Here is a 25,430-nt window from a genome sequence, read left to right as displayed (position 1 = left end):
ATTCACCAGAAGAACAGCACTGGCTCATAATGGAGAACTGAATTGTTTAAAAGACCCAATATTGAACATTTGCATTCAACAGAAACAACTTCTGAAGTAAACAGAAAGAAATCCTAAATCCTTTGGGAATGAAAATACAGCTTCTGGGTCAGTCATTCCAGGTGGTCGATATTTCCCTGTCTTTCCAAAGAAAGTCAGGAATAACCAGGGGATGTGAGTGACAAAGGGTGGGAGGGAAGGACGTGCAGAGGGTACAGGGAGAGGGGAACGATGCACACACTCACGAGCCACTGTTAGAACACACCAGGAATTCTCTCATGGAAAAGCAGACTGAGACACTGTGCCCTGACTCCATGGGGATTTTCTTTATGTTCCCCTTGTTCTAGTCCTTTTTATTGAATTATTATTTTATATTTTTCTCTCTACTCTATTTCACAGCTCCTTTCTCTTCTTACCCATCCCTCCTTTCTATTTTTCTTCTACTAATTTCTGCTTCCACACAATTTCAGCCTGTGCTCAGACCATCCCATTAACCTGATTTTTACACAACAATCTCCAGTTCTGAGAAGTGCGCGTGCAAACAAAGGAGTGCAAGTGTAAAAACACTGTATAATTATAATTATATTTAATTTATACTAACAGATCATACACATGGCAAGCCTGTGGTCACATGGATCAGTTAGAAATTAAAGCAAGAACGCTCTGCCCAAAGGAATTCCATCACATTGACCAGAGCCCATGGAAAGACCCAGATAAACTCTGACTTGGATCAGAGCTGAAGCTCTCGCACATGTGGGAGAAGCTGGAATGTCCCAGAAGAGCAGTTGGAATTTATAGTCAGTAACTCTGGTATTGAACCACCACAAAGCACTTAATATCCAACTGTTAAACCTACAGCTACAGATGACTGGGTCAGAAATCTGTGTTCCAAGAAGGTCCTGGCTATAAATGTATTCCCTTGCTTGCAGTGGCACATCTTGTTTCAATATTAGAATATTTAAACTGAAATTGTGTTAACTAATAAGTTTTTATTAGCCACTCAGAAAAAAATCAGAATAGATTTCTTTCACTTTGAAATAATCATCTGTCACAGAAAGAATATTTTTAACTAAATTGTATATTGAGAATTATTTTAGCTTTCACTTTCCAAGTATTCACATACTCGTATTCCTTCAAAAATGAAAATATAAATGTATCAGTGAATTAGAGTCTTGTTGCTTGTTTCAATTAATAAACGATTTGGTTTAATACAGAAAATTGTTCAGGACAGTGTCACCCATCAATCACAACAAAGCAAATCAGGAGTAGAGGTATGACTGCCATATTCACTTCCTCTTGACAAAAGGGTTTTTTTCTGTACTGTCCTAATATTCTTAATAGTCTCAATTTTTACTGAACACAATCTGAGGTTACTAAAATGATTTTTCAAGGTTAATAAAGTAATTTAAAATAGAGAAAAAAACCTGGAAGCAAATGCTACTCCCAGCTACAAACTGGAGTGAAGTTCTACAGAGACAGAACTGCCTTCAAGCCTTGAAGCAGAAGTGAACCTGGGACTCAACATATTCTTCCAGAGTTCTCCACACTCTGAGTCCCCAGACCTGTGCTCAACCAAATACAATTATAAACAGCCTTAGAGGAAATGGTCTGAGCTCAGTTCTATTTACATCTTGTCTTTAGGATGCACATCTTTCAAGGCAAGCACTTAAGTGTTGGTTTCAGTGCCAGAAGCTTTTCCCTTCGAGGATGATGTTTTGTAGACAGAAAGAGCAGACCTTGTAAAACACGATTACTCATGTGGTTAAACTCAGCCCTGCTAGCAAACAAAGACAAGCAAACAAACAAAAAAGATTTGTACATCTTATTGGTTTGGACAGATTTCTGAAAATACTGCTGAGATGTCAACAAGTCTATTCTGAAGCCTCTTGTAGCTGAGGAATCCTTCATTTGACCATCATTTTACTCGAATCCTGAGTTTTCATTGATACGTTCCAACCCAAATTTCATTCCTTCAGCAAACCTCCAAAGCCCAGTTATTTTCAGTAACAGCAATGCCATTAGAAAAATATCTTTACATGTCATTGTGATGTTTTAACAACTTGGAAACTAAATCCTCATTATTCTGCAGATGCAAACACCCTCTCAGCTTTATAAATGATAACAAAACAATAATGTTGAAGGTAGGTGGTGAATGACTTGTTTCTGCTATGAACTCCTGCTCTTTCCTTGCTCTCGGCTTGTCAGCACTTCATAAATTATTCCAAGAGCTGAAATTTAGGTACATTTGGCCTTGCTTTTACAAAGCAGTTACTTTAAAAGGATCTTCATAATACAGCAACTTCCAAAAGATTGTACCACAGTTTTCCTGAGAAGGGATGCAGGAAGAAATTCAAATTTTTGGGAGCCAATGCTAAAACCAAGACAGTGAAGCAAATGGGACCAAAACATTCCCCATCATAATTTCACCCTGCATTTCTCCCAAACATTAGGAACAACAACATTTAAGACATCAGGAGGATGAAAAGTTTACTTTTGCCTCCCTGGATCTACTCCACTGTGCAACCACACCTGGAATTCAGTGAGACACAGCAGTAGTTTTACCCCAGTTAGATCTGTACAGAAATAGGATGTATTTGGGGAAATTTCTATTATTATTAAATGTTCTAATTTAATCATTTTGGAGGATCATTTCTATTTTAAATGCAGAAGCACTGAGATGTAGATACAGAGGTGGCCAACTGACATTCTCTACTGAAACAGCACAAAAGGAGATGGGAGGAAACTAAAGAAGAAAATGAAGACATCACTTTGTCAGAGCTTAAAAAGCAATGAAGAGACTGAGCTCAGCGTGCAAGTTCTTTCATGTTGCCAACACAGTAAGAACAGATTAAGACCTACTGAAACCATTCAGAGCTTCCACTTGTTGACTTTGCAATGCATCAAACTCTGCCATAATCTCTGGAAATGCATTGTGGCAGCTCTTTGTAAAAATATTAAATAGTTACAATATTTTAACTAGTTTACATCTTAATTATTATTATTTTACTGGTAAGAATTAATGCTTTTAAAATATTTTGAAAACCAGAGGCGCACGGTTCATGAAGGAGCTTTATTTCTCACAAAGTTCTTCTGGCTCTTAAATCTATCTTTAAATCCATTGTCAAACAAGTGACATGACTTTAAAACAATAAATTAACTGCATTTATGTGATATCAAGGAGCTGCCTTATATATTCAAATATTTATAGTCAAATAGTACCAGTCTGCAAAGATTGAAAATCGCTTTGATTTTATATTCCCAACAAATACATTCCAAATATATGAGATTCATAAAAACAAAAGCACTTATTCCACACTAAACCTACTGAAATGGAAACATCTGTGACTGCTGATGGAATAAGTTTTATCTTGACTACATAAGCAGCAAAAAAAGTTATCAGGAGAAAAATACTGCATGAAATTTGCAATTACACATAAAATTACAAAAAAAAAAAATCTGTCTCAAAATCCAATTTTAATTCATTTATAATTGTGCCTAAAACATGAAAAGAAAGATGTTTCCAGTTGTCAGATCATGAATAAAGCAAGAAAAAGCATGAAAAGCAATGGTAGGATCCTTTATTCACCAGGCACTTAGCTGTCAAATCAACATCCATTTTGTTTACAGAATTTTAGGTCTCATTAAGACTTTAATGGAAACAACATGATTTCTGCCCCCACCCAAAGTGTGTTTTTTATCCTAATTTCTCTGTAGACGAGTAAGGACCATATTTTTGAGCTAGCACTGGCATTAAACAAACCACAAAAAGAGTCTTGTGAAAGACAGGCAACAATTTTGGAGCCTATTTCATATATTCTCCTCTTTAATCTCAGCCTTTTAATCTTACTTCAATCCTGGTTAACGACGTCTCCTGCTTCGTGCAGGGGTGACCCACACAGCCTTTGCTCAGAAATTCACTGCCAAAACTCATCTTCCAGAGCCTCTGCACTTCTTAGGTCACCATCAGGCAAAACTCTTTGGTGCACCATAAACTGCTTTTAGAAATGGTTCTTAGGGAGGTACTTCAGGAATTAGAAATTCTCCACAAATAAGGCAAAGATCCCTCCCTCCCTCCCTTCCCTTCCTCCCTCCCTCCCCTCTGCTTCCCCTGGCACAGCTCTCAAATCCCTCCTCAGCCTTCCCCTTGGAATTCTGTGTCCTACAAAGCTCCTAACAAGTCCTTTTCTTGAAGAGAATATTTTGATAGAGACATTAAGGGTGATACATGTGGTGCCAGCTTTTAGAGCAGACCCAAGAGCCATGTACAAATATTCTAACAGATACTGGTGGGCAGAGTTAATAGATATCCTTAGCTAAATTAAAACCAAAGCGAAAATCCCGAACCCACAGAAAAACCCCCAAAAACCCAAGCCCCAGAAAACTCCTTGCTGGAAGCTTTTAAATTTTCTAAGGCGTTCCTACTTCTTCCATTCTTATTTTCCAAAATTTCCAGCATCTAAGCCCGATCCTGTTACAAGGTGGTGACTGAGGTGATGCAGCACTGCCCAAGTATTGAATCAAACTCCAACATCAAAAAACTTTTTAAAACTTGCTTTTTTCTCTTGTCTGGATTCTTACAATACGCTGCATTTTTTCATGTTAAAATGAACCCCCCTTTTATTTCAATTATCCCAATTTTAACAGAACTGTTTCCCACGTTGGAGCGAGATGATCTTGAAGGTCCCTTTCACCCCAGGCCATTCTGTGATTTTTTTTCTCCAGAGTAATCAGCTTTTCTTTTTTTCAGTGCCCATTTTACTGCTTCACCTCTCAGTGCAGTACTTTACTGCCTACTCACTGCTAATCTGGCTTATTTTTCAGAGGTCATCATCGATGTTTTCTGTCTGTAAGCAACTTAGTGCTACAATAATAAAGGAAGCAATATAGAAAAAAAGGAGAGAGGCTTGTTTGGAAAGACATTGCAATCATTTCTGCCCACTTAGAAATAATTTATTTTTTCAACTTCCCTGCTACTTAAAAATTAAATGCACTCTCAAAGGTAAAAAAAAAAAAGGGGGGGAAAAAAGTGAATTCAATTCCTTGCGATGCTTGATGGTGAACACGCATCCATAGTTCAAAAGTGAAATTATGTGGGTGGAAACCTATGGATCAGCCATGCAGGTAAACAAATGAAAACAAAAAATTAATCCAAAATTAAAAGGTCTAAGCACAGAGTTATTTTCAGCGAGGACAGCAAATGGAGTATAGGCATGCTGGGTTTGAACTGGGAACTCACCAAGGAGCTTTTATGGAAAAACATCCTGCTCCAAACAGGTAAGGTCTTCATGGAAAGGGGAAAAATGCACAGAAATTAGATGAGAACTCAATTCCCAACAAGTACACTGTATATCATGCTATTAAGATTATGCAGAAAGAGAACAGAATTGTCGTTAGATGCCCTGCAGGAGCTGCCAGGGGGGCAGCAGTGCCCAGGGCACAGTCCCAGGGATGGGGCACGCGGGGGACATCGGTGCAAGCTGGGCTCAGAGTTAGAGCTGGGGTTAAGCGCAGCTCAGGGCCCCCCCCAATCTGCCTGAAGTCAGAACTGACAGGAAAAGGGAATTAGCATCCAAATCACTCAGAGGTGGGGGTTTCCATGGAACATTGAGGGCTAGAGTGGGGCAGTTTTACAAAGTTACTGAGAGGAGGGCAAATAAAACCAACAGGAGCAATCAGAACCTTTTAGGGAGAAATTCTCAGCATTTTGCTAGGACAGAAACACCCCATGGAATTCTGCTGTTTGACCCAGAAATCTTCCCCCCCTCAAAAGCTTGCACAGATGCAGGAAAGAGAGGCCTAACTTACTTCAAACGTATTTGATGCTCAAATCGCCACATCTAGAGCTGAGTGCTTTTTGGCCACCCAACAATTTATACCATGAATTGATTCCATGTTTTGTTAAAGTATTTTGCACAGTGGAGAGTTTTTAACCTATTAATCTGAGGGAATTTTCAATGGATATCTCCCTTTAAAAAGCCATTGCCATAGTGACATTTGCATAAAATCTGAAAAGGAGCAAAATTAGTCAAATTTAGAGCTCCTCACATGCTCAAAGGCCTCTCTGAGTCTCATTTGGGATGTAACACCATCCAAAAAACCTCTAAATCATTGATTTTGTAAATGCCAATGGTTCTGTTTTCTGTTCATACTCTGACTCAGTGATAAGTTCTGGGTAGTTGAAACAGGTGAAAGAATTCCCAGAAAAGGTCCAGCCCTGAAGGATGTATAAAGCACTCAGCCATAGACCAACACAATTAAAAGGCTATCAGCCTGATAAAAAAGAACTCAGTGAACTAAATCTGACATGAGCACAACATCAATGAATGAAGGGATCCTCTCAAAAAATATTCAGGTGAAGGTACAAACCTAAGACATATATTCCTCAACATGCAAAGATGCAAACATCCAATAAAGAATAGAATATTACAGAAAAAAAACCCCTGATTTTCAATTAGTACTATAGGCCAGAAAAAACAATTTTTGAGCTCCATATAAAGGACTGGCCTTTAACTTTTTGTATTTAATAAATTGATTAACATTTTTGGGGACAGAGCTCATTTGGCAGAACCAACCACCCTTCTAGACCTAATATATCATCTTTGAACAGTGCTAAAACCCAGTTAAATTGTCTGAACTGAATGATCTCCGATAGAATCAGCCCATCCAGTCCCTGAGTCAAAGGCCAGTCTAGAAGATGAGTCCAGCACTATTGCACTGCTTAAATATTTAATTGAAAGATAAATCTCCTGCATAACCCAAAGCCAACATAATTTGGAACCTAGAATGTATCGAGTGTAAATTTGAACAGTCACTGGAGAGTGGTCAGATCTCCCTGGGAACTTAGAATTCAATTTCTAAATTATAATCATGGATGGTCTGGACTTTTTTTTCTTCTTCTCTGCCTCAGTTGCTCTGTCTTCAAACCTCACAAATAACACTTAGCTGAGCCCATTAAACATTTCAGAAGATAACACTGGCTCTTTCTTCTTCCACAACATCTATATTGACCTGATTATACTTGCAAATTAACAAATACTCTTTATTTTAAATACAAATTGGCCCAGGTGGGCTTCAACTGAAGGTTTTGTTCTGTTGGTTTTGGATAGAAAATGGATGGAAATGGATAGAAGATTTTGTATCATGAAGAAAATGTAATTACACTTCCAAAGACTACAGCAGAGTCTCATTAAAATGCTTTATGTGTGAGAAAACCAACTTAGCACCTCCTTTCTGATCAAAAGACCCGATTTCTTTAAAGATGACCATTTTTCCCCTATGATATTTATATAAGCAATTGTTTTCCACTATTTCCTTCACATTATATGGATGGAATGCTAATTAAGAGCGAGAGAGAATCCACAAATTACAGGATAACCCAACCTTGAAGAGACAGCACCAGATGGCTGCGCTCAGTGACAGCAAGAGAGCAGTGCCAAGGCAGAAACTCACCCAGGTTCCCCTTTCCCAGAGCTAGGGAGACATTCCAAAGGAAATCATGGAATGAAGATGATTCCCCATTCAAAGTTCTGACAGAATTTTTGCAGTTTCTTATCTGATCCTGAGTTTTAGCAAAACTGAAAATTGAAATACTTTGATTTTGTGTTGTTATGTTTAATAAAACTATCGAGGCTTTTAATAAGCTGTGCAATACCCATTTATTCTAACCCTCATCATGCCAAATCAAGAATCTTTTCATAAACAGTGACATCTGAACAAACTTTAGTCCAAATTATTGCATTTTTTATCAATTACAAATCATTACAGCAGTTGTCTTGTTACTAATATGTATTACAAAAACTAAAAATGATATAAAAGATGTCTGAGAAATGTGCCAGAAAGAGAATGTCTGGCTTCAGACAACTGTGCTGAATTCTTTAGCTTTACTTTTTTCTCTCTACTTTTTCAGCTATTTTTTCCTAATTAATTGCACCATAATGTGGTGATTTTGCACCCCTTATTTTTGTTTGCTGCAGTAGCTGACCCTGGGATAAATGAAGCTCCCTGAGACAAAATAACCCCAAGGTATATCAGTGACTTTCTGTGCACAGAAAATTAAAATGATAAATTTGCATCAGACACTTTACCTGCTTCCCCCTTCCTCACTGAGGGTGGAATGAGGGATGGGATGAAGAAAGGATAGAGTTTCATGTTTAAAAATACACTATCTAAATCTCCTGGCTGGAAAAACGCAAGGTTTATCCCTCTCCTGCAACGCACACTGGATTTCTGTGTTTTGACAAGACCCAGCTAATGCAGGTTCCATCCTGCTGCTCACTCCAGCAAGGATGAACTGGGGAGTGAAGTATGATACAAATATAATGACCCTGTCCCTTGAGGAGGTTAAAACAAATGCCGCAGTCAGAGGAGCCAACTTTGACAACAGTTTTTCTTTTGGGGCAATTATTGTATCTTTTCTTTCCCTCCTTCCCATTACAGCTCATCCATGTCCCCACTGGAAATTAACTACGAGTCATCCCACAAACCCAGGGAACGCTTCTGGAGTTACTGAGGGGCACAAAGCTGAATTCTAGGATCTTCTGATTCACTGCCTTTTATAGACAACAAGATGGATCATACAGCTCTTCCCCTTTCCAATCTATAAGCTCTTTGTAAATGAGCAATGAATTAACCCATTCAGCAGCCTTGACATCACTATCAAAATTTTGAGAGGGAAACTGAGGCAGGGATATAGAAAGACTTATTAAATCCAGCTCTTGTGCTGTCCTGCATCCCCCCCTAATCTTTAAAACATCAGAAGCTTCCTTACTCATTAGTGTTAGAGCCCCTCTGGGAAAGCCTGAATGTGCTGACAGCACAAACTACAGGAAAGCCAGTCAATGGGATGACAAAATGTAGGGACAAAAATGAAGCGCTTGACGAAGGTGCGGAAATTAGAGTGGGAGACTTGAAAAAGCAAAGGCAGAAGCAGAGGGCAGGGAAGAAGGAAAGGACAGCGCTGGAAGGTGGAGGGGATGCTCCAAGATACTTCATGCTGACAGTGGAACTTGCATTCAGAGCAGTGACTGATCAGAACATGCTCAAAAATCTACATGTTTGCAAGGGGGAAAAAAAGCATCTGTGATGAACAGCACGGTCATGACACAATTCCAGACTCCGTCTTTCATTCCCAGAGGGCTACAGGGAGCACTTCTAAAAAATTTACTGCAATTCCACCTGTCAAGCAACATGACATGCTTTGCAGCTCTGCTCCAGACACATGATATTAAGAGCACTGATCAGTCCTTTCAGTACCTGGAAAATATTTTGCTGTCTTGGATACTGGCAGAACAAACCCCAACTCGATTCTTTGGTTAATAAAACCTACAAGACTTCACGAAGATTTAATATTAAAGCAGCTGATGTTCAGAGCAAATAAAACTGACAAATCCAGCCCTCTAATTATACAGTATTTGAGCCTTGCTTAAATGCGCTGCAACAGATTGGATTTTTAATTCTTTCAAAGTCACAAGCACGGGAGAGGAATCTTTGAGGGCGGCCGAGCAGCGACTGCGGAAGGCGAGTGATGCCGCCTCCTTTTCTGATCGCTGCACAATCGCAAGGTTCAGCAGCTGCTCCCGAGGAAGAGCCTTGTTTCCTCGGAGCAGCGCTTAGAGGTGCTGACCATGTAGGTGTAAATACATCTGTCTTTTGCCATTTGCAGTAATACATGCCTCCTACACTTCTCCCAGCGAGGCAGATGGTCCCTGTCCTGTCGAAATCTTACACTGCACAGACTTCCAGTGCTATGTGTTTGCAGAAATATGAGGGCAGATGTTAAATATGTTAAACACACGCTTTGCCCCCTGGAGGTTTAAGTTAAGGCTGCTGTCTCAATTTGGTCATTTTAGGCATGCCAGGCTTCTTGGATCCTAGGCATTCCTCTTAAATCCCTGCTTTATAAATAACAGCTTCTCATGTTAATTTTGTGTACTTTCATCAAATATTTTGGATGCAGAACAAATGAAGGAAGCTCTCGGCTTAGCGTTACAAGGCTACGTGGGCTGTGCTGAAAATTATGATCCTCATTCATGAAAACTCTATTTACACAGCAGGGTATTTCCCATGACTGTTGTTTTCCCCCCTTACATAAACCTCACTGAGCATTTTAAATTTAATTAGTTTTAAAAATTACATAAAATAGAACAGAGACAGTTTGTGAATAGTATAATTTACCGGAAAACTACAAATACGAACACTCCAAATGTGTTTTAGATGTTTAAGAATAAAACATTAAATGAAATATTGCAGATTTACTACAATTGCAATAATTTTAGAAAGGTTTGCTGGTATCACCACAGCATAAAGGAAACCTGTGTAAAGAATTTTGCATTAATTACAACTGTAAACCGAGTACTTTTTTCCCAATCCTCCTCTTCTCTGCTCCTATCACCCACCTCCCCTGGCAGGCCCTCCGGGGCATTTTTAATTTCTTTCTCTGCCGTGTCCCAGGTGGTTCTAAGTGCCTATTCCAGTTCTGGGAGCCCACATCTACATTTCCGTCCTTCACTGGCCGTATTCTTTGAGTCAGGTTTCTTGGTATTTCCCCTCTCTGAGGAACTGTGACCCCCCGCCTTGTGACAACCTCCCCCTGATCCCACCTCCCTTCCCATCCTCATCCACGACCACATGCGTCTAAAATTCACCTGAGCAGCGGCAAAATCTTTTTCACTTGTTTTAAACCCAGCAGAGAACTAAAAAGGCAAAAATAAGCAACTGAAATGTGTCTGTGGAGGAAGCTACACCTCAACATGGCCCTCAAACTGCTTCTTCACTGTTTCTTAAGTCCCATTTGCGATTATCTGCGCAGTTCAGGAATTTCTCTCTGTGCTTGGGGCAGCTGCGTGTCCGTGCCTCACGTTTGGCTCAATGAGCCCCGTGAAATTCCCGTTTCACGGCAAGGGCAGGAGCGGATTGTTGGACAGACACGAATGGATACACACGCGCACAGCCCGGCTTCTGACCGCCAGCGCTCACACCCAGCGCACCCAGCAACAGGGGATTTTACAGCACGTCCTGAGCTCAAGCACAAATATGGGAATTACACAGGGAGAGAGGGAACACTCGTGAGCTCTCGCCTGAAAAATAATTCCCCGGTTCACGAAACACAAGGGAAAAATTCAGCTCACGAGCAGGGTTCGAGCAGGAAAGCACTGAAGCAAGGGAGGCAGTGCGTTTGCCAAAATGCAGGAAAAGGTTAGGAAGCTGTAGGACTCGCAGTTGTTCTGTCCAACCACATGCCGTGCTCGATCCACTTCCCTTAAAAATATAAAAGCCCTCCAAAAACTAACGGATCAATCAGATTTTTCACTGGAAAGTACTGAGGAATTCAAGCAACCAGAAAATGAGAGAGGAAAAATATAATCGTCACCCTGTCGCTTTAATTGTAATAAAAGTATATTCAAACTTTAGCAAGAGAAAAACGTCAGCTGTCAGACAGTATTAATTAATTAAAAATTGCTATGGTTTAGGAAGTTAATAAAATCTTGTAATATATATATATTTAGAGGAGCTTCTCCTAATAAGTACTTTGAATAGTTTTATCATGGCACATGAGAGGTACCAAAGTGCAGCTGACTCTGGAGTGGAAATCCACACATGAATTACCCAGCCCAGAACAGAGTACAACAGAAGAAAAATAAGGTCAAGAAAACAGCAGGATTAAGTTTTGCCTTTCTGCTCAACCTGGCTTACTGTCTTTTCAGTTCTGATGGTCAAAAATCGTTTCTGCTTGAAAAGGTTGGAAATCAAAATAAACAAACTTAGAAAAAAAAAAAAACCAACCATATTTTATTCTGATTGAATACAGCTCTGCTTATGTTTCGTTCCAATTCCTGGTGTGAAAACGTCTCCTGACCCACCCAAATGAATATTCCTGAATTCACAGAGGTTTGTTTTCAGGTTGTATTTATTTATCTGATGTTTTCAGTCTCCTCCTCCTCCCACCCCCCTTCTGCTGGTATTAAATTACATACACTAAAATTAAAATACGGAATAAAACTAATTCTTACTAATAACACCAATGATTTCCACACGAATCATAAAGGCCAAGGAAGGTTTGTGCCACTTACCCTGTGCGTTTGGTGATGGTCCCTAATGTCATTGGCTGCTTGATTTGAGCAAGAGGCAACACCACAGTCAAACTTGGGAGAGGCAGGAGTCGAGGATTCCCGGGATTGTTGTTTGTGAAGTTATTGTAAGTGTCTTGGCTGTTCAATTTACCTTGATGGGATAGAGATGTAATAAAACACATTACTGGAATTCTTTCTTCATTTATCATTTCTACATCTGCCTGAAATAAGATAAAAAAGACAAAAAAAAATACACACAAAAAAACCCCACCCCACAAAAAAATCCCCACAAACAAGCTGCTGTTTTAATAAAAGAAAAAAAAAATCCAAAAAATTAATTTTCATTTCAGATAAAGAATAAATTACAATGGAAGAAGGAATTACTAATTTTACATATGAGGATAAGGAAGGATTCCTTTCCATGCAAGAGAAATTACTCCTGCTGCTGCAGCTTGCCTGGCAGTTTTGTTCACCGAAAAGTTTTCGAGTTCGATTTGAAGGACAAGCTCTGGATTCCAATTCTCTACTTAAAAAAAAGGAGTATCTGGAAGGGAATTATTTTCCTAAAGTACCACATACAGTGTTGGTAATTGGAAGTCCTGAAAAGGTCGCTTTTGTTGTCTCGACGGATAAAGACACACAGAATAATCATCTGCAGAACTAAGGCTGGAGGGAAATATCAAGTAACCATGTCAAATAAAGCCACGCCAAACTAGATGTAAAAATCACTAAAGAATCAAAAAAGTAACAAATTTCATATTCATTCAAAAAAGATGAAAATGAAACACAGGTACTGAAAAAAAGGAAAGGGAAAACATAACAAAAAAGCCCTCAACAACCCTAAATTTAGCTGATTTCAAAGAGGTCTGTGCTGGATGGACGCCCAGTTTGGATACGCTTTCTTACTCGCTGTATCACTCTGTAGTCACAACCTTTCATTCTTCAGTTGGAAAAGGAAACTAGCTCCAAATTTCATGGACAGTAAAGAAAGAAATGTGAAGAAACCAAAGAAAGAAGTTAAACAAAAAAAGGGGCCAGTCTGTTTATAGCAGAATCAAAAGTACTTTAAATAGACAAGCAACCATGAATTAAAAGGTTTAGATCATTAACTTGTTTTTCTGTATTCCTATAATGCTGTGAAACGCTGGCTTTGTTCTTAATCAAAAGGGAACCATATTGGGAATTAGGTTCCTAAACAACCGATGCATTCTACACAGATATTATACAAATCCCAGGCCAAATCCATACAATCTGCCTCAAGAGCAGCCACCTTTTTTCAAGGAAGAAAAACAGCACAGCAAAGGGTTTCTCACAGGAAGCTGCCTGAAAAGCTTTAATGGTACTTCAGATGGATTGAAAATAGGAAAAGGAAGGCAGAAAAATCTTAATGAATGTCTCATCATCCTAAAGACACTCAATGCTTCCTTCACCCTTCTTTTAATACTATATAACTGGGAGCTCGGGGGTTTTATTTGGGTTTTTCTGCAAAGCCCCCAGACCTCTGTGTCTCAGAGAAGCACAATAACAGAAATGATGAAATTACAAAGTGTATTTTGTGATAAGTATCTGGCCTGAGCATCCATCAATACGTTTTAAGAGAAACAGCAAGGCTTTAATGAAGAACAAGCCTATTGAAGTTCTCGGAGAGCAGATTTCATTAATAGCAATTTTCCTGCACCAACTTGGAACACAAAGGAAAAGGAAAAAAAAAAAAAACAACAAACAGCTCAGTTTTAAATAAGACTGAGATGCAATTAATTTTTTTTTAAGATTAGTTTAATAATGCATTTTTGGTTCTTGCAGGAAGGCATATGAATAGTTTTGTGCATTATTGTCTAATTAGTCACCGTTCATGCACCCAAGGCCTCTCTGGAAGTGTTTCCCTCTCCCATATTCCCCTGGATCCACACAGGCACAGCAAACACCGACGGTATCCACTGAGGGAGCTCCAAATGTCTGTAATTTGTTTTCTTCTACTTGTTCAAAATCTAATGATTAACTCTGAACCACTGATCCAAAGGCTGGGTTGGAACAGCCCCCTCTCCCCTCTCAAGGCACATTTCATGTCTCAGTGCCCTCTGCTCCCAGCTTCATGTGGTTTTCCATATGCAAAGCCTTCAGCTGATTCAATGGAATATTTGCATGCAGGGAAATGAGGAATTTACAGACGTCTTTCCTACACAAGGATGAGCTGCTTTGCTTCCATACAAGCTGAGGACTCCCACAGCAGTTAGGGATACTTGGAAAACTGCAGGATTATCTCATCCCTTCAGAGTTTTTCATTAATTGTAGGCACAACAGCTTACAAATTCTTAGGCTCATATATAAGGAAACATAACTATACAACAACAAAAAAGTGCTAAACAATAAAAAAAAAGAAAATGTATAAAACAGATTCTGAAAGGGACTAGAATATAAGACAATTCTTCTTTGAGAAAGAAACCAAAAAACATTCAGAAGGTCAAGCATTTAATTTGTAACTATGTATTTGGAAGTACAGCTAAATCTGATGTATACAAACCCCAATAAAAAATTAACTAAACCAGACCTCATAACGCACAGCACTTCACAGCACAAACATGATAAAAAAATTCTGCTGTGACAAATGGAAAAGCTGTAAATACCAAACATATGTCACAATAACCATTGCCTGCCAACCTGCATTTTCTGCTGCAACAGTCAGTTGCTTAACTGCAAAAATTGTAACTAAAAGCGATACTAGTCAAAAATTAAAAGTTGGAAAGCTACAAAGAGGAGAAAAATTATTTCTTATCAGAAAACTGTTCTTGTAAATCTGACTACAATGGTATTAAGATAGTGGGGACGATTAAGGTCATAGAAACCCCCCCTAATTTTCTGGTGTGCTGCTCTACCCATCCAGGAATCCCAAAAATTCCCCTTCCGGTCCTCCAGCCCTTCCAAGTAGGAAACTCCTGCAGCAAACAGGAGTTGTGTGTGCACAGGGCAGTCAGATCGGGCCAAAAGAGCACAAAGAATGCAGTCAAGCATCAACATTATTTCTACAGCTCAAGCCGTTGTTGATTCACTGTCAAAGGACAAGCAACAAATAAGCCAAAATTTAAGTCGGGTAGAAATATCCAGTATTTTTCATCCAGCAGAATGATGAACTCAAGTTACCTCCTGACATGTGGACAGTGCATTTAACTGCAAATGGCTGGAGACTGACACAAACAGATCTCATCCTACAGGCTGCTTCAGGAATGCTTTTATTGCAATTAATCATCACCATCACAATTCCATGGCAAACGTGTCCCCTCAAGGATCATTTCCAGTGGAGCATCCCAAGCAAGGAGGCGTTTTCCCTTGGTAATCACCCAGAGCCCTGAGGACCCAGTGCAAGGCACGGGGTCAAGTATTTGTCTTTCCATGGGCTGCCACCGAGGAGATTTTCATATCAGAGCTGTGCATGGGATACATTAAAGCCAGTCTAGGCTGGTAAATCTCTTACTAATTTTACTAAGGGACTTCCAAAAAGCTGAGGATACCATGGCTCTGGAGTCTGGCAAGTTTATTTGCAAGTGCAGCCTTATGTTGGGCAAACATTGCCTACAGAAACATGGAAAACCCACTCCATTGGTTTTGGACCTGTATGCTGAGAGTCTGCAACACCACCACCAACTCATCCCCACAAAACCTGAGCCACTCTTTTCCAGACATTTTATTCCACTGACACTCAAAGGAGAAATGGATTAAGCTGAGGATAAAAGTGAAGAAAACAACAATGGGCTTTGTTGTGAGAGGGAGGGAGCGGCCGCCAGGCCGGCCGGGCCGAGCTGTATTCCCAAACCGGCCATCACTGACAGACTCACTTCCACCGAGGAAAAAAGGGAGGCCTGCAAGTGCCGGACAAAAGAAATCCCAGCAGACAAAGAAAAAACAAATTAAAAGCACCATTATAAAATACAGATGCTATAAGGAAAATAAACTTCACAAGATTTAGTGGCTTTTGACAAAGCTGGACATCTGTGGAAAAGCCATCAGGAGCAGCTCCCAGGTATGGCCGGACAGGCTCCGGGTCCCACAGCATCGCTTCCCTCCTCAACCCCTGGGCAGAGACACCCTCAGCTCTCCATAAACCTTCAATGTTAAATCTGTAAGTCACTATTTAGGCCGGAATATGAGCTTTAAACATTTGATCAAATCACTCTTTTTTAAGTTTTCAAACTGTATTTTGGGCTAAGAAAGGAAAGCTACATCAAGGGGAAAACATTCAAGACTTGCGAGTTTCTCACACTGCTCAAAAAGCAATCAATCAACTGAAAGCAATTAATACAGTTACATGTCCTCTTCTGATCAACTAAGAGCCTTGATGAATTCGGGCCAGATCTCAAATTGGTCAGTGTTTGAGCGGAGCACTTGAGGGCACTGCTGTCAGAGATCATCTCTGAGGAGAGAGGAGGAGAAACACCCTGATTTTTGGCACTACCAATGACACAATTATACATCCAAATGCAGCTTGGCAGGGACATTCCGCAGCCCCAGGGATTGTGTTCAGCAGCAACACAGTGTGGCAAAAGGACTTTATAGGATCCTGAAAGAATGATGTGGGTGAAGCCCCTGTTATTCTGCTCTTTAGTCCACGCACAGTCCCACATTAATGCAACCAAATCACTTCTTATCTGATTTCAACCAAGTTTGAATCCATCAGTACCACAGATCCCATTTGTGCACAGAAATGGAACTCCTAAATCACAGCCAAGCATAAAACCAAAACTACACCCTCACACCTAAGGGATGCAAACACCAACTTATCAACAAACTGAAATGAAACCCTTTTACCTGTTAAATTTCAGCATGTGTATGACATGTCCCCAAGTGCTGCAGGATTTTCTTTGTTGTAAACTGTCAGCAAGCAAAGCAGAGACAACTTGGCCCAGACAATTTTTTCTGGTAGGAAAGTAATGATCAAAAGGATTTTAGCTTCTCTATACACTTTATTTGAAAAACTAAAGTGGTATCAAGCACCTCTCAGCCTTATAATAAAATGCTTCTATGTTGATTTTTTCCATTTTTCTTCCATTACTCCAATACAAAAAGCTTAGTAATGCAGTGTCATTAAAATTCAAACCCCACTTGATTAGCTTTTATATCTTCCAGTATTTAACAGACTCCATTTCAAAGGGTACCACGAAGTCTACTGACATTAACACTACATATAAACATCTATAATTTGGTAAATAAAAAAGCAGTAACTCCAGGCTATGCAATCATGTGGAGGCCAAGTTACAGGAAAATGAACCATGTTTGGCCATTATTTCTCTTCAGTGTAACACTGAGGATTCCTCAGCTAAACATTCCCTAATTGTATAATGCAAGGGAAATAAAAGCCTTTCTAACTGGTAGGCAAAAAATGGCAGGAAAAACAGAAGTGTCATGGATTCGGCGGTTTATTTTGCTTTGCTTTTGATTCAATACAAAAAGTTTCCCGGATGAGAATGGAAAGCTTCCCAGCTTCAGTTCCAAGACTTTCACCCTCGTTTCTGACCTCTCCTCAGACATGTTCCAGTATAATCTGTAATCTACTACAGTCGGAAGAGGAAACAGCAGCGCCCTGGTGAGAAACGCTGCCTTGTGACCCGAGCAGAGAACCCAGCGGAAGCAATGCTGGCTCACAGAGTCCTTGGAAGAGCCTGACAGACAAACTCAGTAACGGCCCGGGAAACACACCCAGCACCACGAGCCCTAATTACTGCCAAAGTGGGCTTTTGCTTTCATGGTTTGTTCTATTCGGTCCAACATGTGTTATCTTTCTTTGTAAAATGTTAGACATTTTCCTAGAAAAAGTCAGGAAACGAATTATTTTACTTAACGATCGCCTCTCAATTAAAACTACATTGCCATTTCCTTGAATTGTGTCCTATCAAATTTAAACTCATTTCACACCCTAACCTTCAATATTTCCAGTATAATTAGACCCATTAAAGGAGGAATATTTTGTCTTAGCTACTGTACATACATCATGTAGCTACTCAGAGCTAAACTTATCACTAACTTGCTTCCATTGGAATGGATGGGAGAAAATAACGCAGCCGGTTGTTTTTGTAACATTTAAATCCGTTTGATATGGAACCTTTGGAAACACAGCTGCACTAAATCTCAGGATCACCCTAAGAAAGCAGAGCTTGCTCTCTGCATCCAGGCAAGGCATGTGATGGTGACAGCTCCTAAGTCAGAGCGCTCTGCAGAGATGCGCAAGCGCCAGCCCAAGTGTCTCGGTCACTGCTGGGACAGAGACCCCTGCCCTCTCACCCGAGCTCCTTGAACTTCAGCAACATCCACTCAAAATCTGAACACGGCCTCATTACAGTCCCTTCCTCCTTCTGGAGTTTTCCTACTATCTTCAGCTTCAGGAACTTTGTCCTTCAGTTATGAAGTGTCCCACTCACTGATACCCAATAATCTCCTCTTTTGCTCTGCAGAGAAGGAACTCCCATGACCTCTTTTGCTGCCTATGCCTCTACCTGGACAAAGATGGATATCCTTAGAGAACAACCCCTCCACCACCACACACATAAGTCTGGCATAATAATCATCTTTTGGGACTTAATTTAACTAAAAAAACTGTTTGCGCAAGGCTCAAGTCCATGTATGGGCAAAACTCGAAATAAACCCAACCAAACTGGTTTGCCAGCTGTTGGCTTCAGGCTTTGCGCAGGCAGCGGCGGCAACGCTTCAGCTGGGCTCTTCCAGATGGTGTTACCAGCCAAACTGGCCACCCTTTGCTGGGTCATCTCCAGCTAAGGCCAGGGCCGAGTCCATCCTCTTTGAAACGCCTCTTGCACCTTCAGCTCTCCACAGACGTGAAGAGTGCAAGAGTAGTTTCTTGTAACTACTACGGGGGTAGCTGCAGAGTATGTTGCAAATAATAAACACAAAGGAGCAGTGCCATCCTCACCACCACGTGGCTGTAAGCCAGCTCTGGACTGGAGTTTGCAAACTCTTGAGAGGACAGGACTCTCTGAGCTCAGACTAACACTGCACTAATGAGGTTATCGTGCAGGCAGCCTCCGGGCACTGGGGAGAGGCTCTGTTGCTCCGATTTCTTGCACATGGGAATTTTGCTAACGCTGTCTGCTGGTGAATGATGGAGCGCTTGAGAAAACAAGAATGCACTATTGCTGCCCCTCGTCGTGTCCATCCATCATAATTCAGATCAGCACAGATTTCAATTCAAAGCCTTCTTTCAGGGACGACTCCGAGACACTTCAGCATTGTAAACTTTGGAAAATTTCAGTGTCTCAGACTTGTCTTCCAAATGATACAGAATAAAATTATCTCTATGAGCCTAATGTTTTTTGTATTGAGACAGCGCAGTCAGAAAAACTGATCTGCCTGTCTTAGAAGCAGCAAAATGAACTGGGCTGGGAATTTCTGAAGGACAACTCTGTGTGCAAATGTGTTCGGTGAGGAGATAGGGAAAATTTAATGGCAGCCCCTTACCCAAAGGGCTGAGCTTACTACAATTTATTTTGATGATAAACTACATGTTAATAAATCTGTGATTTTTTTATCCTCACCTTTCCATCTCTGCCTTATTTTTCCTCCAATTGCAACCATAAGAAGAAATATTTTAGCATCTGAATTCAATCCGGGTTGAATACACGAGATTTATCCCAAGCTATGAGGAAAAAAAAAAAAGTGCCTTGAGAACCACTGCATTTGAGAACTTGATAATAATATCCATGGGTAATTATAATAAATGGCTTGTCTGAAACACCCATAGAATAGGAACTGAAGCAATCTGTCCCTCTTGCACCCACCGCACACCCTTGGCAGCTCTGCTCTTTTACCCATGACCGTTGAGGATGTTTTCTGGCTCCGTGACAGCATCGTGACTCAGGTCATGAGAAGTGTCAAAGATGCATTTCCTTGAGATGGGAAAAAGCAACTGATTTTAACAGCCCACAAGGGCTAAGCGAAAAAGAATAAGCTCAATCAGCATATTTAAGGGTAAAGATAAACCTTTTCAAAGATAGAAGTATATTTTATTTCTAATCTTAATGCTTACGTTTTTTTCCATAAAGTGTTTACATTTTTCAGGCTACCAAAGATGCATAGTTGATTAAATGCCTTACTTAAGAATAATAAACTGGGGAAAAAAAAGAGGGCAGCAAGGGCAACACCCATTTACTGCAAAATCCATCACCAATCATATAGACAGGGAGTCTGATTCAGGCTGCAGACACGAGGGAGCAGCCCTGGATTCCCAGAATACCCACTGCCACGGGAAGCAGAAGGTGTTTGGGCTTGAACTCAGCATGTCCATCAGATAAAATGATTGTTCCCACCAGCTCTTGCCCCATTCCTTCCCCTCGCTGGTTACTTACACGGAGCTTCACATGCTTTCACCTTCCCTCATGCCAAACCTCCCTTGTCATGCAACACCCTCCATACTTAAACCTCCTCCTTCAGCTGATACAGTCTCTTGAAAAACTCTAGATTCTACTTTCTCACCTTCTGATCTAACTTATTACAGGCTTGTATCAGGTGAGCAAAGCTACTCTTTGTCATTTCACTGATGGCAGCTCCCTTGAACCACTTACATTCCTTGACCCACCAACGAATGTCTGGATTGCAACGTCTCCCCTGTGCTAGTCCACTCTGCTCCTGACCTAATTCCAGCCTTTCCCCTTTGTGCTGTGGCCATGAACCATGCAGAGAATCTTTCCTGCGTCACTCCTTCAGTGACCAGCCCTTTTCAGTTGGACTGTTACTCCAAATCTCAATCCCACGGATGGATTTGTGCTGATCACGCTCATTTCAGCTGTACACAAGGGTACCTAACCCTCTGCACTGACACACTGAGAAGATGTAAAGTCCAGCATGTTCCTTCTCATGGATCATTAATATCATTATTTATCAATTTCCAACTGGCGACTGCAAAACCCGATCAAAGAGCTGCATCAGCTGCAGGATGTCGTTACTCCTTGCAGTGTGCAAAAAGGAAATGCACTAGCCTGTCTTTTATGTACCTGGTTAGCTGAGGAGATTTGTGGATGGAAAAACACGGGTTTACTGTAAACTAAAAGGGAGTAATCAAAGGAACAATTTAAATAACCATAGAATTATAAGCTGTCATTCATTAAGTCATTTTCAGATAAACACTTAAAATTCCAGTTACCACTTCTTGGACTCCCTCAGTACCTGACTGACACATCAGCACTTGACCCTCTCAAAACTTCCTTCCATTTGATGCTACCAAGACTGAAATCATCCATCTTGACAGGAAAACTTCAGTGGGATGCTCACATCTGCGGTAATCCCACCCCTCTCTGCCTTCCCCTTTCCCTTCACCTCGTGATCCATCTCTGCCATCATGGTCTCCTGTGCACTGCCGATTATTTCCCCTCTGTCTGTCTACCCACAACCTTTCCGAAACAGTTTGCTCTGACCGCTGCTACAGCATTTGCTGTGCTAAATCACTCAGTCATAGATTTTTACACTCCCTATCTCCAGAGCTGCAATTCCCTTCTGATGTCCGTCCCCTTCAATTTTCAATCTGTCTGGAAAATTCGAAACTTCTCTTTCTAATACCAACACAAATATGCCCCAGCCTTCGATCTACGCTGTTTACAAAAACTTGCCACAGAAACACCTGATGTACAGACACAAACTTCCCTTGTGACAGAATTTATCAGTCTACTTCCCTACTTATGCAAAGGGAATGGATCTTTTCCTTCCACTTCAGGAACTATCCAAAATACACCACCCACTTCATTCACTCCACTGATTCTCTACCCATTGCAAAAAAAAAAAAAAAAAAAAAAAAAAAAAAGGAGGGACGTGGGGAGGGGAATGGCAACTAAAACACAGCAAACACAGCTCCCTTAAACCCAGTAAGCTGCTGGCTGGTTCCCAAACTCTGATTACAGCTCTTCCCACCTCTTCTCCCAGCCCTATACCTTCCATCGCCACCACCGGGACTGCTGCAGAAAGAAAGAATCATCACAGAATCATAGAATGGTCCCTAAAAGTCATTAGCAGAAAACTCCCACCAGGTGAATTAATTTTTGAAGGGGGGGGGGGGGGGGGCGTGTTTTGGGAGTGTTTACCAACTTAAAACCGTGAAGAGAAACTTCAGGTGAAGGTGTGAAGAGAATCACTCTATGCTTCAGGCAGCACAGAGACTGCGGAGGGTTTATACTTGCGAATAAATATTTATGATGGCTATACGAGCAGCTCGGTGCCTGTATTTAGTGCAAAAGACAGGGTTTGAGCCTCATCGCCACCATTTGTCCGTGCTGCGGCGGCTCCAGGCCGGGTCCCCCTCAGGGCCGGCTCCGCCTGAGGCGCCATGGCCGGGGGGAGGGCGCCCCCTGCAGGCCGCGGCGGGTGAGGCGGCAGCGCTGAGAGAGCCGGCGTGGGGCCCACGAGTCCGGGACGAAAGCTGCGCTAAGAAACGGAGCTGCAAAAGGAATTACTTGAAATTATTTGAAATGACGCTTAAATTAAAAAAGAGCCGGGTGGGACGCTGTGGAGAATCACGATAATGACTCAAGCAGGAATGTTAAAAGCGCGTTAAAACGACGCGGGCCGATGCTGCAGCTTGCTTCGCTGTTTCCACGCAAACTGTTTTTCTACCGTGAGACGCTACAAAGAGAAACATTAAACTTAATAGAGAGTTTTCCAAGAGCCGTTTTCAGCTCGTGCTCACAGCGTTTCGTGAAGGAACTGCCCTTCAATGCTTTAAGTTATTATACAGTTAATTTTCTTTGAAACTATTTTTGTCTGCTTCTCTCTAAATAGGTGGTTTCTTAAGTGAGTGTTACTTAAAGGAAACCAATCTGTTTTTCAGGAAGGGCTGATGATGTCAGTCCTTTCAACTCTGCTTTCCCATAAGAATTCTTCTAGTAAAAGGAGTTTCACTCTGGGAAATAGTGAAAAGTAACGTGAAAAAATGAAAGGCATCTCAGGCTACATGTTTATCAAACTCCCAGTTTTATGCTTGGATTTTAATCATGTCGTGATTGTGACAAATTAAGGAAAAGCAAGAGAAAACCTTTTGATTTTTAAACTTAGAAAAGATTTTGCAAAGAAAAACGTGCCATACTAAAATATTTATAAAGAGATAAATACAAGCCTGAATGCACTGTATCGAGAACAACACAGTTTTTTCATAATTCTAAATTTATCTACTCCCTCTCAGCATTGGTATTAAATCTGAAACAGAACCACAACATACTATGAACAGTTTTTTGGCAAATAAAGAAATACTTCAATCCCCAATGAAATGCAAGGAAAATTCAGAGAGTATCATATTATTATGGAACATTTTTAGTAGGTGTGGATGTGTAGCTGTAGATCCAATGTTAACTTACTGGATTGTTATTTGTTCTGGTACTGGAAATTCCTGCAGCCAACAACAGAGAAAACCAAGCGAGCAGAGCTGCAGAGACTTTATTTCACTTACTGGTGGTGCAAGAATTTATAATGTTATATAAATTTTAATTTGCAGGATTAAAATAATTGGAGTTATATGTAGTTTTCAGCCTTCCAAGTGAAGCATTGCATTTTTACAGCTAAATGCTCCTTGCTATTCACGTGTGGGTGTGCTGAAGAGAACAGGGAGAAGTTTGCATCACCAAGGACGTGGCTGTGCTTTAACTACTCACAGCGTACCTGTGAGACAAGTAAAACCAATTTTATACAAGTGAAATGGTCACGTAAGGCCACATTTTACCCTAATGTTCGCCCCAACAACCAACCGATGTTGTAATAATCTTATAATAGTAAAAGCCCATAAAAGGATCCCAACATAACTCAGATATTCCTGACAACACACTCTGGCAATCCAAGGGAATGACAAAAATACAACCTCGCTGCATTAACAGACAGAACAGCCCAAACAAAATCTCTGTCGGCTATAAAAGGTGCAAAGGAAATATCTCTTTATCATCCTCTGTTTAACAGTTTACTTCATTCTGCTAGAAAGAACAAAGCCAAACAATGATTCATTTGGAAATGAAATCATCCCTACCCCCAGCAAAGGCTGACATTGTGTGGGTAAACAGTCCTGGGGTGCTCCAACACAATGTAAATAGATTGCCTTGCTACTATATACACAGCAAACAGTTTCATTTTGAAACCAGGAGGCAAAAAACCAAGTGAGAAAAATTTGACAGAGCCCGAGCTCTGGAAATATTTACAAGAACAAAAACTGATCACAAGTTACCATCAATAAATTACAATTGCTAAGCAAAAGGGAAGATAAGCCAGCGCAGTCTTTTGGCCTAAGGTTGTGGCAATGATACTGCAATGCAAAAATAATACCAACAGGAAGATTAAAAGCAGGTTTTTTTAATGTAGGGTTTACTGAAAATTGAAAAAGATGTAAGAGGCAAATCGTGATGACGTGACTTCACACCGAAAAATGCTCCAGTTTGCCACAATCTCCTCTGAATCAGTCACTTAATCAACACCTTGTCCCAGAGCAGTGGCGCTCTCCAGGACATGGTCTCTGGCTTTATTTCCATTATAATCAGCCGCACTTAGAGGGGTGATTAAGGAACATAACAGTTATTCTTCTTGAAGAAAGCTACAAAATTAAAGTCATTCCACACGCGGGGAACACAGAGATTATTGCTGTTGTCACACAGCAGAGAGCTGACAGACAAAATCGGCTGAATAAAATTCACCAGGGGTTGCAGAGCGTTAGAAGTAAAGCGAAGAATTAAACCCAGAACTGCTCTTTTCTGTTTCGAGTACTCGTTTACACTTCTGTCACCAGACTGCCGCGACTCCTCCAAACAACAATAATTTAACATTGTAATACGTTAAGGAGCTGTTACAATCTGAGTAAATACAACTTAGCTCACAAATTAAAATAATCATCGGTCTCTGGCTAATCCTGCCGCCACACACACACTCACAATCCCTCTGCTGAAAGTCGCTCTGAACTTCAGGGGTTTTTTACAAGTTGATGATAAATGGCTTTTTATAAAAAGCTTAGAATAGGGTTCAATATCCTGCCTGCCTTCAGCCAGGGGAACTGAAAGATTACTGAAATGAAAAAGCAGCAATAAAATTACTGAAAATATTACAGCATTTTACCAAATGGACTCTTTCAAACACAACTATTTTATTTTTTTTCCTAATTTTTTTAAGACATCTGTGCTAACTCCTCTACACAATCCCCACAAATCTCTCATGAAAAATGTTCATATGAAGTTTTGCAAGTTACCACCACACAGTCATAGCACGTGTCCAACTTCTGCACTGCGGAAGTGATGAGCACAGTTTGTGTGAAGTCCTCCAGGAATCAAAGTCACCTTCCTGCCTTAATTCTCAGCACCCATGTGCAGA

The 25,430-nt window shown here is 40.6% G+C and overlaps 1 protein-coding gene across 15 annotated transcripts in view; it reads right to left on the bottom strand.

Annotated features, from left to right (window-relative positions):
- Positions 1–25,430, bottom strand: part of BCAS3 (BCAS3 microtubule associated cell migration factor) — a 297,790-nt gene that overhangs the window by 190,109 nt on the left and 82,251 nt on the right. For 12 of the 15 annotated variants that reach the window (XM_040082182.2, XM_040082188.2, XM_040082190.2 and 9 more), the window contains 2 exons: positions 12,108–12,258; positions 5,276–5,320 (listed from right to left, as the gene is read on the bottom strand). In XM_040082182.2, the coding sequence (XP_039938116.1) occupies positions 5,276–5,320; positions 12,108–12,258 (196 nt within the window). The remainder of the gene's footprint in view (positions 1–5,275; positions 5,321–12,107; positions 12,259–25,430) is intronic. The other 3 variants (XM_040082187.2, XM_040082183.2, XM_058422966.1) reach the window with 1 other exon arrangement.

Source organism: Hirundo rustica, chromosome 19, assembly GCF_015227805.2.
Source record: "Hirundo rustica isolate bHirRus1 chromosome 19, bHirRus1.pri.v3, whole genome shotgun sequence".
Classification (NCBI taxonomy): Eukaryota; Metazoa; Chordata; class Aves; order Passeriformes; family Hirundinidae; genus Hirundo; species Hirundo rustica.
The sequence above is the reverse complement of the archived record's forward strand: the minus strand, read 5'-3'. Positions and strand labels throughout refer to the sequence as shown.